Below are 12,660 nucleotides of genomic sequence, written 5' to 3' on the forward strand. Positions count from 1 at the left end.
TTTCTTTAAAGTCTTATTCAGGAATTTTTAATACTAATATCAATTACTTCCAAGCTGAATTTATACACCTATTATCCTGTCTAGTGCGCTGGAAGAAAAGAAATGGGGCCTCAGAGAATTTAACCAAGATATTCATGAAAGAATTTGATCTTTGTCTGTTACTAAAGCGGATAAAAGAAATTTTGTTTTAGTTAATTTTACATTTAAATCACTATGTGACAGACGGTTAAGGAGCGAAAAATTATTCATCTAAACTAAGAGCTGAATGAATTTTTTGAGCAGTATTTAGTGAAAGAACAATATTTGATCTGAGCTTAAGCTGGAAGTACTTTGGAGAGAATACGAACCCGTCTCACTACAAATGGGGGTTTATCAGTTTCTCTTCTGAATTCATAAGGACCAAGGTTTAAATGGGCCAGTCGTTGCCTGGCTTCTTCCGATAGCTCACACATTCGTCTCTTTGTGTACGGAGATGGAGAACGTGACTTAGAAGCTATGGTAGGCTGCTCGTAGTGCCTGCTTTTCTCAGGTGAAAGAATATTTTTCTTTGGTAAATTTGCTTGCAATTTTCCATTTGGGGTTGAGTGATGTACCTGATTCAAGTCACCCTAAAGTGAAAAAGAGAAATTACCTGTTTTGACAGAATGCAGAACAAAGATGCCTGAAAATAATGCAATCAGGGAACTAATAATTTTAACAGAAATAGATGCCATGTCAGCTGAAGTTCTCCTCGCAAAACTATAATCAAACAGCAATTTAAAAAACAGCAATGTATTTACCATTTTCTCTGAAACCAGGAGGAGGTAAAACACACATTACGATATGTCAGATGTTAAGTGTCTGATACTTCCCCAATTAATTAGATTTCTCACACAGTTAGTGTACAGAGAATGTAAAAAATTAAACTGAATTTTGTCACCAGTTTATTTAACATAAATTTTACCTGGACATACACAGATTTGAAACATTTTTTCTTCTGTTTAAACTATTTTTAACCGTTTAAAATTCTTAACCTTTAAAATAAAATGCATAAACTAAAATAGAAGCCTATTTGATAGTTTAAATTATATGCATTTACAGTTGCCTAAAGCCTCACAAGAAGTGTAAGTACATTCTCTGAAATTTATATTTACTTGGATTGTGGTGAATTTTTTAGTAGCTCTTTAAAGAGTTATAATCAAGAAGCAATGCTTGCTAAAAAAAAAACCCCAAACTGACACACCCCTCTCAAAAAAACCCCAAACAAAACATTAAAGATTATCTTCCAAAGATCCTCTCAAATCATGTGAATACTTCTGCAAAAGAGGCAAAGCGGCTGCTTACTTGTGCAATTGGCACTTGACATCTAAAATATGGATTTTGTAGCTACAATTTATAAAAATGTCACCACTTACAAATATCGCCATAAAAGTCTATCTCTGAGTTGATACTGCTTTTAAAATCCTTAAATACTGCAGAATAAAGGAAAGTGGAGGGACAACCAACCTCACCACCTCCCCTCCCACAGCACAGGATGGGGGTGGTGCTGGCGTAGTTTTTGTTGTTACCAGCGACGCCTGCCTAACCACCAGGACTGGCACCTCCTCCAAATGACTACCAACTTCCTCAGTAGCCAATTTCAAATTCTGGGAAACTGTTTCCAGCACTGACGTTTTGTTTGAAATACATTTCTATGCCTTTGTACCTCCCGGCATTAAACAAGCAGTCGATTACAAGCTTTCTAGGTCAAGGTGCTCTAGATGATTGTACAACTCTTATCAGGGTACTTAGTCAACAGCATGTTTTAACTTTGAATATTGCAGTGTAGATAATTAAGATTTGTAGTCAAATATGGCCCAATTCACAGGTTATAAAAAGATAAAAAATAATGGTATAGCAAGACTTTTCTTCCCTTAGAAATTCTTTTTCAAGCTTGAGGAAGCTGACAATAGTCTTAAATTGGAATGTTGCATGCACTACTTCCGAGAAGCCCAGAAATAAAAAGTCCAGCTTGCCTTCAAGCCTTTCCCTCTACACCCGACAATGGACGAGGCTGAGGCTGTGTGTTTGTATTCCATAGCCTGTATCAACACAGTCTGAATCTGGAATCACACAAACTGTTAATGCCACTGTCTTTCTCACCAGACCTTCAGTGAAGCTGGTTTTCTGACATGACAGTCTTTACTGTTTATTTTTTTATTCTTTATCTAAGTGTCTCAATATATTTTGTTTGCTAAATTGGGAAGAAACTTCTCAGAAAACTGATTATCAAAGCTACAAACAGGTCAGAGTCACCCAGCCCTCTTTGCACGCAAGCCTTCTTGACAACCATTCCATTTTACAGAAGTGGCACCATTTTTCATTAATATAGCAAAAAGCAGAGGACGTCAGAGTAGCTTTATGTGACAGTTTGTGGCAGAAAACCCAACCAAAATTCCAATCCATGAGACCACAGAAGAGTGCTACCAGATGAACAAACACATTGGACAGAGGTTTCTTTCCCCCCCGTCTCTTCAGCTACCTCACCTCTAACTCTGCTCACTGCAGAAGCAGCATTTCCAGATTAATACTGGCGACAGCCTTTTCAACAAAAAACCCCTTCATTTCCATTAGTGTTACTGATACTGTTATGGAAAACAATTAAATTAGTTTGTTTGGTTTTGATAATATACCTTCTCTGACTTCACCTAGTTTTCACTGTCCTTAAGTGTCAGCAAGGAATGGTGAGAAGGCATCTTCCCACCTACAAATACATTAGGGACTGACACTTCAGCTGATCATAGAACACAGCAGCTGATACTTGTTTCAGATTCAAGGAACTCTCAGCATTTCTGTCATGTTCCAAACCTACTCTCTACCCATACTTGATTAAAAATTTAATCAAGTTGTCAAGCACCCATGATAACTGCTTTAACCATAACAAAAGAATGAGGAAAGTTTGAAGTGAGCAGCACGTGCAAAAACTGGACCAAAGCTATCAATATTAAATCTAGAAATTAAATTGCAAACAATTAAATTATGCTAACCTGTATGTGACTCCTGCCTGAGCTTAGCAGACTTTCTTTAATAAGAGAGCTTGTAGAAAATCTCAATTTTGGTGCAATTCCCTAGAAGAGAGACAATAATTGAACATCAAACTCCAACTCAAGATAAAGGGTATCAAAGAAGTAAATGTCACCTAATGTAACAAACCATTCCTAATTTTCAGCCATTTCCTTTGTTAATTTCAGCCTTTAATAAAGATAATTAGAAAAGACAGAACAGCAATGGTAAATGTCAAGATGCTAACATTTGCATTTCTGACAATTCAATTACAGATGATTATATTGCTTTCGCACAACAATTAAGGTCTGACTTTTATTCCAATACATCCCTTTGTTAAAAGCACTTTTAAAGATTTTTCATGCCACGCTATATAGCATCAATAAAAATTCCAGTCATGCTCTAGAAGTTTCATTAACACTAACTTTGGAAACTTATTTATAAATAGTCTCAAATTGTACAATCTTCTCTTGTAAAAACATTTTGAAAATCAGTCAGTTACACTGCAAATAACTATTCATTTGTAATAGCACAATTAAGAAAACCCTCCATTCCATAACCATTAGAAGTCTGATCTCTGCAGATTGTCTCCCATGTTCGATAACCACGTTCCACTTCCTTTCTTAAACATGTGGCTGGCAAGGCACCAATTTGGAATCGTGGGGTCCAGCTGGGCCTCCTGGTCAACCAGCACACAAGTAGTAATGGTCAGCAGGTTCCTCCATCTGTACATGGCTAAGGGTTTCCTCTTCTTTCACTGCAGCCATGTCTAGAAACATAGTACCTCTGAGAGCTCTATATCCTGTTAAATTTAGCTAGAATAGGCCAACATGTACAAAATTTAGTGGGTGTAAATGGCAGAGATTATGACACACAAGCGTTATTTCCCCAAACAGCGACGTTAAAGAAAGGCATAAAAGAACGAAAGGCCGCTAATGCTATAAACAAGTGGGAATCATCTATGTGCATCTTACAGAGCTCTGCAGAAGCAAAGAGAGAATCAAGACTCCCTAGAACTCTCCACCCTCTCTTCTTTCAACACAGTTTGCTGCCCCAAGGCATCTGCGTACATCGGCATTTGTGCAGAGGAACATACAAAATCACTGCCCCATGATCTTAAGAATTCGCAGGAACTTTATGAGTGAAGTCTACTGCGGAACCAAACCATCTCTACCACCCGCTGAAACACACCCTGATTTCCCATAAGGGAATATTGATCTGGCCCCAGGTTAGATTATGGAAATGAAATGACAAAAATGCCAAGAAAGCTCAATCATGGCAATTAAGAGATCCGATCAAGTCAAGTTATGGCATATAAAGGAGATTTTAAAGATGACCATCTTTAATGAACTCATTTTTATTACTAATGAATTGTCAAGTGCTATCAACAATTTTAAAAAAGGACACTTTGGAATTAGTAAGTCTTCTATAAAAAGCAACAATAGAGCACCTACTGCTCTTAGAGAGACTGGGAATGACTACAGAACTGTTAAATGCTCAGAGCTAAAAAATTCTCCTGAACCTACAGTTTCTTCAGAGAAATGGTTTATAGAGAGGTAATATGGGATGGTACTCACATACATAGGTATGGATATGTCAGAAGTAACTCATAGGTCAAAAGCAATCAGAGGAATTCTTCTGTTTTCTGCAGTTCCCAAACTAGGGATTGCTGCAGGATATCCAATACAGTATTACATAAAGACTGCCTTACAGCCTCAAATATATCTGTAAATGAAAATCCAGCCAGAAAATTTTGGGATCTATTCTTCTGCCTCCAGCTTAGTGGTGTGGCAGCCCTGAGCAGGCTAGTCAGTCCTTCTGTACCAGTCATTAAACAGAAGTGACATTGACATAATATTAATTTGATCATAGAAAAACTGTAAAGGTGATTCATATTTAGAAGTATATGAGTTAGAAAACAAGACCAATATGTGCTTTTGACTGTAGCGAGCATGAGTACAAGTCTGCAGCTTAAAAAATATATATATATATATAACAGAAGGTCTTGTATTGGTATTCTAATGAAAGATAGCATAACTAAAAAGAAACTGTTTCAAGTAACATGGCAAATACTGCTTGAGGGTGGGGAATGGAGATAAGAAGGTCTGTAAGAAGCCACAACCAGTCGAGGCTTAAACATATTCTGAGAGGCAAGGGTTGCAGAAAAATACAGAAGAGCCAGCAAAAGCCTCAGGTGGGCAACACTGTACCAGGAGAGATAACTCGAGGCACATCTTGTCTGCGTGTTGGGTTTGTAAGCCTCATAAGACATTTAGCCAGAGACATTATCAGCCAAGTGCCAGATTTCTGTAGGAGTTCTGATCCTTTCAACTTGGGATTCCTTCCAACTGGCAGATTAGCAGTGTTAATCAGACACTGCTTGTCACTGCCTATCTGAACTCCACAACCGTAACCTTGCTGTTGCTACCTTTATTTTTTTAATAAAAGACAAATTTATTGGGAATCAAAGCGCCACTGAAGCACAGCTGTCAGTCAAAAATACTCAACACCTCAGCTAGCTATAAATAACTTTTCATGTGGGAAGAGCATGTCTTGACTAGCATAGGAACAATGTGAGGGTTCTCATGACCCTGTTTAGTACCTACCCTTTTGCTTAGCATTCACACTCAGTGCTTCGAGCTGACAGAAAGGGGGTATTTGCCAGGAGGCTTAGGGAACACTAGAAGATGGAAGCATTTGAGATTGCATTTCTGTGGAGGCAAAAGCCCTCTCACAGCTACTCCATTAGGCAAGCAAGGAGAGGAACTTGAAATTCTTTTCAGGAGCCCCCTGCCAATTTCATCAAACACAGCTTTTTTATTATTCCTGAAAACGGGGTCGGTACGCCAAAATGCTTTCTTAAACTGTTCTTTCTGAGATGGAAAAGAGCAACAGATGCTTCTGCAGTCCTTGTTCCAGAGCAGAGATGGATTTCATTTACTCTGCTCCCAAGGACATGGAAGTACATTTTTGTCTTACAGCAGTCAACTTCTTAAAGCTACTAGAGTGTCATCGTTCAGCTACACATCCAAATGACTCTGATCACATCTTCTCATAGCTCACAAATTATGGCACTTTCTTTTTATTAGAAAATACATGATTTTTGTATTAGTTCAACAAAAATCTCAAACGTCTCTTTGTGCTTCTACAAAGATTCATTATATTGCATTTATAAAAAATCTGAACTCTTTTTGCTAATACCACCCCATTTACAAACACCTTCCTTTCTATTCTTTCTCAACATGAGGAAAGTACCTATTCTACAAATAACATGAGAGCAATACAGTCTCACACCCTCTCTTAAGCCACCACCAACATGCATATCAAATGCCAATGAACACCAACACGTCATGTCAAAGAGATGCTACAGTCAAAAAATAACGGCTATTTTTGCAGGGCCAGTTTCAGCTGCTGCAGAACCATGCATTTTATATCACAAAATGGCAGCCTTAATTCCAATACACCACAGCATTAGATACCAAATTAGCACTTCTACTTGCAAGTGACTAGGCAATTTCTAGGTTGTCCTTGCAGGGGAAAGTTTGTACCAGTTAAAAGACACCAATGATCTTTAACAAGCATTTCCCTCCTGCCATGTGTTTTTACCCAATCATAACCGAGTTCCATCTTCTCAAGTCAAATCTCCTGCCAATCCACTAGTAAAACTTAAACAACATAAGACACATAAAACAAACCCCAAAACACATTTCCCACATCATCATCAGAGTGCCTGTCCTGAGTTATTCCACTGACACCTAAAATTCAGCAGCCAAAGTCTATGAAATGGCAGTGTGAGATGAACTCATTTTCATTTACTATGTACTTGAGCCCTTACCTCCAGAAAATTAACATTAATTCATTGCACTCATTCTGCCAACTAGCTGTCATTTATCACAGCTTTTTTGAAACTGTAGAAAAGGCAAGTTACTAAATGAGCGTACGTGGCCTGAACAGGCGTTAAGAAACAGGCTTTGGAACTGAAAAACAATCATGCCGCACTAAGCTAAATTTCAGTTACTATTTCAGAGGTCATCTTGCACCTGAGGGAGGCCCACAGGTCAGATGGCATAGCACTGTACATTTGCACTGTCATTGTCCTAAACTGAACCAAAATACTACAAAGAGAGACTGAGGGGGAGAGTTACATAGTTTATCTGTTGAGAATTGTGAAGTCAATATGGCATCTCCCTCTTCTCTTTCATCCCTTCCACTACAAACTGCACCACAGATTAAATTGAATGGAAGACATGTCATGGTGCCACCCTGCAAACCAAGTGGAAGCTAACTTTTTCACATTAAATTTCTTGAAGCATTTTGAAAAAAGATTATACCTTCACCAAAGTTCAACTGTGGATTTGTACATTCAACACCTGAAATGGCAAATCTGTCAGAAGTAATCGCTTTTAGTTTGAAGTAGTTCAAGGGGTTTCTTCAGTGAAACACACTGTATCATAAATACAATCCACAGACATTCACTCACTGTAAAGGAAGAGGACCTCTTCATTAAAATCTCACGATCTAAACCATGGTGCCCACGGGTAAGCTTAGGGTCAGGGAACAGGAAATCTCTTGTATTTTCTTCATACGTAGCTAGAATTTTTCCTACTAAAAAGAAAATACATACTTTAATTGGAAAACAGACAAAGCCATATAGTACAGAGAGCACACCCAAGACCATACTGAAGCTAAGACAAATTTTGTTCTGTACAAATGAACAGCATGGCTCTAAAACTCATATCACACTAGGAAATGGCCTCATCAAGTTAAATCAATAGCAGAAATGAGCAGAATCTACTCTAAAAGTATGTTTCACTGATATTGTTAAAAAATTAAAGAAGATTGTGTTAACTGTTCTATAAGAGACATATGAGAAGTTTACTCTAGGCAATTCTTCAGTTGTTTTCCTCTTTCTTTCCCTTCCTCACCACAGAATAAACCAGTATATTTTTAATGGAAGCCAATCCCTTATGAAAAACTGTATAAATCCACATTACAGAATAGTAACAGTAGTAGTAAGAAAGAAACACAAGCAACATCAAACTCATTATCCCAAGATTTTCTCACTATCCTGGTTTGCTACTTCAAAAAAAAAAATTCTTTAGGGGAAAACCTTGCATGTTTATTGAATTGTGCTATTGCAGTCATCTTGTCAGCTTAGGTTGGGCTGTATCACACCTACCTCTGACCCCTGAAATTAAACTCCTTATGTAAGACCTTCTACTCTCCCACAACAAAAATCCACACTCAGTACATTTCTTCAAGTAAACAGTCTGGTAGAGTCACCTGAGAGAAGCAATCGTTTCCTTGAAAGTACTAAGGACAAGTGACAGAGAGTGCTTTTAATACCAGAGTTTCCAAACGAGTCCTCTTTAAAACTTGACTTTATTTCCAATAAAATGCAGATTTACATTATTCATGAGCACACTTGAATTTTTATAATCACACAAACCAATAACAGAAGTATGACAAATTGCTATTTATTATCTTCACATATCCCAAAAGACCTATAATACTTATAGTGAGGATAAGAGTTTTCCCAACGGTCACCATTAAAATGCAAGGAAAAAAGTGTCATTCTGAGAACAAGATTATGCACTCTGAAATTTCACAGACAGCCACTCTGCAAGTGAATTGTGATGCCGTTAAGTGTTCACTGGATGATTTCAGTTTATTTTCCATTCTAAAAGATTATCACTTTCCTAAGCCTGAGTATGGTACATTTCAATATTCAGTTATTATTCTCTTTCAAGAATGAGATCCTCTTGATCTATTAACATTTTATATCCAGAGGACTATTTGTTGAAGAGCTTTCTATGTTGTTTGTGTGTTGGAAAAAGTGATTGTGCTGTAATGGGCAATGTCCTCATGGAAATTCACCTATTAAACTGCATAATTTATGAAGAGACTGATACAATACCTGGAGGAACGAGCTGTATCAGTTCAAGTACTGCTGTGTCAACTAGAAAGGAAAAAAGTTTTATCATGAGTTAAAAAAAGCTAAAATGGAAAGTAATTCTCATAGCCGAAACCCAAGAAAACCAACTCACTGATTTAAGCTTCATAGCAATGAACATAGTACACTATTTCCACTACATCAACAATAGGAGAAAATTAAGAACAGCTTGCATAAATACCACAGAGGAACACAATGGCATTAGCCGCGTACAAACGCCAACTCTAAATTTGACTAGAATTTGTTAAGTTCTGTCTGCTGCCAAGTTTGTCCTTCTTTTAAAGATGATGCAAGCTTCACTTTTTCAGATAATTCCCAGTATGAGGGAGCATATTCCTGGAGTTTGAGTTCAGGGTCAGTGATGTCTCACTACATTTCATTATGCTCCACTTGTAGCAAGACACAGAATTTTCTTAAAAGTTGAGAAGAACAATTTTAGAAAAGTCAAAGGTTTATGCTTACATTATTTGAAATTAATCAAATAAATGAGCAGATAAAGGAATCCATTAACTATCTGGATAACCAGCTGGATTTTCCATTAATTATGAGTTTTTACCTTTTTCCTGTTCTAAAGCATGTAGCATGCATTTCTAGGGGCATTTCGTTAGAGAATTATTTTGGATAAGACAGCAAAAAACCCTCTGCTGCACTGACAACAAATCTTCCATTCTGAAAACCCATCAGTGCCAGGGATCTGCTCATTTAGTACATACATACTACACTGGTTAACCACTGGCTTTTCAGAGAACAATTATCACATGCTTTAAACATCCCAAAAGTCTTTAGAGCCCATACATGCATGACATTAATGTATACAACACATTATGTATTGTATAGAAAAAGCAGAACCTACCTTCCAGTAACTCCACAAGATCTCCAGGATCAACTATATCAGCAAATGCCTGGAAAGGAAATTCATAAATAGTAATAATGGTACAGTCAAAACCATCAGATGGACCTCTGGGAAAGAGAGTTGAAAAAAAATTAAAAATCAGTATTATTCCTTGCCAAGACAGTTGCCAAGAGTCCTATCCCCACTGGAAAAAAGGAAACTGAAATTACCATTTGGCAGATGATCAAATCCATTGAAAGCCAGCAACTCCTGTATATGCTTTATAGCCACTCAGGGTTACCTCTCCAAATTTAAATTAGGAGGCATTGTGAGGAGTTGGACATGGAGAGATAAGTATTGTCTGAGAAAATTTTGAAAGAGAGAGATAAATTGCTGCATGTACTAGAATTCTGATAGATGAAGAATACGTTCTTTAATAGATCAGTAATTCTTTAAGCTTCATTCTCATGGAAGTGACTATTGATGTATAGAGTACTGCTCAAGAGGGTTTTTAACCTGAATCCCATGAGAATAGATGGCAAGGAATAGGGGAGGGTGTCGCAGTAGATACTCAGCAGGTAACAGACTTCCCTCTAATTCTGCATAGAAGTATCACCAGAGTGGTGCAGATTACTTTGCTGGTCAAGGTACCAAACACTAAAAAACACCACGTACTGGTGTTCGACAAGTACCTAGATCTAATCAATAGCTCTTTGTAGGAAGACAGATATTATTCTCAGCTTCCTTGTTCACCTCTTTTGTAAGCAGATAGATCCTGGTGTCTTGAGGTTCTTCTAAATTACACTGAAAATAGTATTCAGTACATTTTCCTTAAGCAGTTTGTGGTAAGTTTGCCTTTAAAGAACGACAGTCTTTTTTACTACTCTTCAGTAGCTGGTGAAATTATCACTGTTTGTATCTTACCTACATCACCAGACCATCATTGATGTTTACTCAGTCTGGTTTTCAAAGTGTGGGGGGATGCTTAATGGAAAAGAACTAGAAAGGGCAAAGTACTATTATTCATAGGTAGTGAAGAAGCCAGATCATATCTGTAAGATACTGTGTTTCATTATCCCTGTGGCACTAATAATGAAGCTAGTGGGGACTCGGAATGTGTGATAAACAACTACAAATTATAAAGCCAGAGTACCAATCTGGGAATTCTGGTGACAAACCATGAAAAAAGGATCTCAAAGGGAGAGGGATGTCACCAAAACCACTTGAGTTGCTATTCTATCTTTCTACTAAATGAACTTGACTCTCCTATATCATACAGTCTCTGTTCTTCACCTTGCCATAATTTTTAGAACACCACCATCCAGTGCCTTCCAAGTCAGGAAAACAGACACTGCAAAAGGACACTTCACAAAAGAATGAACAAACACCTAAAAAGGCTCATCACACATTATAATCTTCAGTACACATTGTTCTGGAGTCACTATGTGGCTAGTATGGGCACACACCTTCTCTGTGCTGCAGAGAAGCAGGAGTTATAACACTACACCACCCCTAGTGCAATTCTTTGTGCTCAGGGTTTTTGCAGTGAGTCTTTGTGGAGTTTGGGATGGGTTTTATTTGGCTGGTATTAGCTATTGACATTATCTTACCTTTTCAAACACTAGCTTTTCTTGAAAGACGAGTGGAAACACTGCAGGGACGCGGTGAGACTTTTTGTACTGCCCAAGCACAGAGACACCGAGATAAAGTTCCTCTTTGTCTTTCAGCAGCACTCCAGGGCAAGTTATCTGTGAGAGTAACACATTCATTAAACAAACTTGAACTTCAGTTATAGAAGTAACGGCTGTTTTCAAGATAAAAATGAAATTGTCAAAGCTGAAATGGTTGATTCCAAAGAGTCAGATTATAACAGACTTTTAAAACGCAATTCTATCGGTACAGACTGACCAGGAAAAACAGTCACCATTTAAAAATAATCGGGACCAAATTCATCTTATTGTAAGTAAACACATTCCATTGTCTTCAACCAAAGCTGAAACTTGCTATCCCGTCCCGGGTTAATATGGTTAAAGGCATCCACTGACTATGTAAGAGTTAAGCATCACGGGTCACATCAGCCTCTATATGAAGAATCATGTAGAATGAGGTCTACGTGATGCCATGACACAAAAACCTAGCATAGCAACACAGACCATGAAGCTGGTAAATGTACACGCTTAGATATCTATACTCTGTGCAGCCACCAAAAAGGGCAGGTTTATTTGCAAATATTATATTAATTTTGTCTTCTAATATGTAAATAAGAAAAAGCAACTCCTGCTCCGTTACCATCAGACACACGGCACTTCTGAGAAGTTTGGCAACCTTGGAGGGTATTCCAGGCAGGGAAGGCTCCTCATTAGGCTGCCAAATACTGCCACTAATCTCTCAACTTTTGTCAGACAATTCTTATTCTTAAATAAGAAGTTGGTATGTTTTTAAAGCTCTGATGAACACCAGACGTTTTTGGTTGTGTTTTCACTGCAAAGCTGAGTTTTGCAGTTTCACTGCAAAACTATTTGCTGTTTTCTCCAAGCCACATGGTTTTATTCTCCTACCCAGCCAGAGAATTGTCACATATCACTTCTGCTCTACTGCTCACTTTTTATCTCAGTATAATAAATATGAGGTTGTCTCTTCCAACAGAAGGTTGCTGGAGAAAGTGTTCAGACTTTCAATTGCCAGGTAGAAAGACAAAGGGGGAGAGTGACAGGAATTAAAATAAGTGCTTTGGTTACAGTCTCCTACTCCCAAATCAACATCTTACTTGAGAAATCCTAACTGGATTTAAAGAAAACTATATAAACAGCAGAAAACAGCCTCAGGTGAAAGAAATAACAGAAACCAATGTGTG

The 12,660-nt window shown here is 37.7% G+C and overlaps 1 protein-coding gene across 1 annotated transcript in view; it reads right to left on the reverse strand.

Moving 5' to 3' along the window:
* Positions 1 to 11,575, reverse strand: part of SPATA6 (spermatogenesis associated 6) — a 33,468-nt gene extending 21,893 nt beyond the window's left edge. Inside the window, exons 1-6 of the mRNA XM_010145347.1 lie at positions 11,417 to 11,575; positions 9,828 to 9,876; positions 8,939 to 8,980; positions 7,502 to 7,626; positions 3,006 to 3,086; positions 348 to 608 (exon numbers count right to left, since the gene is read on the reverse strand). Coding sequence (XP_010143649.1) covers positions 348 to 608; positions 3,006 to 3,086; positions 7,502 to 7,626; positions 8,939 to 8,980; positions 9,828 to 9,876; positions 11,417 to 11,575 — 717 coding nt within the window. The remainder of the gene's footprint in view (positions 1 to 347; positions 609 to 3,005; positions 3,087 to 7,501; positions 7,627 to 8,938; positions 8,981 to 9,827; positions 9,877 to 11,416) is intronic.
* Between the last annotated feature and the right edge of the window lie 1,085 nt (positions 11,576 to 12,660).

The sequence above is a fragment of the Buceros rhinoceros genome, unplaced genomic scaffold (genome assembly GCF_000710305.1).
Source record: "Buceros rhinoceros silvestris isolate BGI_N320 unplaced genomic scaffold, ASM71030v1 scaffold10531, whole genome shotgun sequence".
In the NCBI taxonomy this organism is placed as follows: domain Eukaryota; kingdom Metazoa; phylum Chordata; class Aves; order Bucerotiformes; family Bucerotidae; genus Buceros; species Buceros rhinoceros.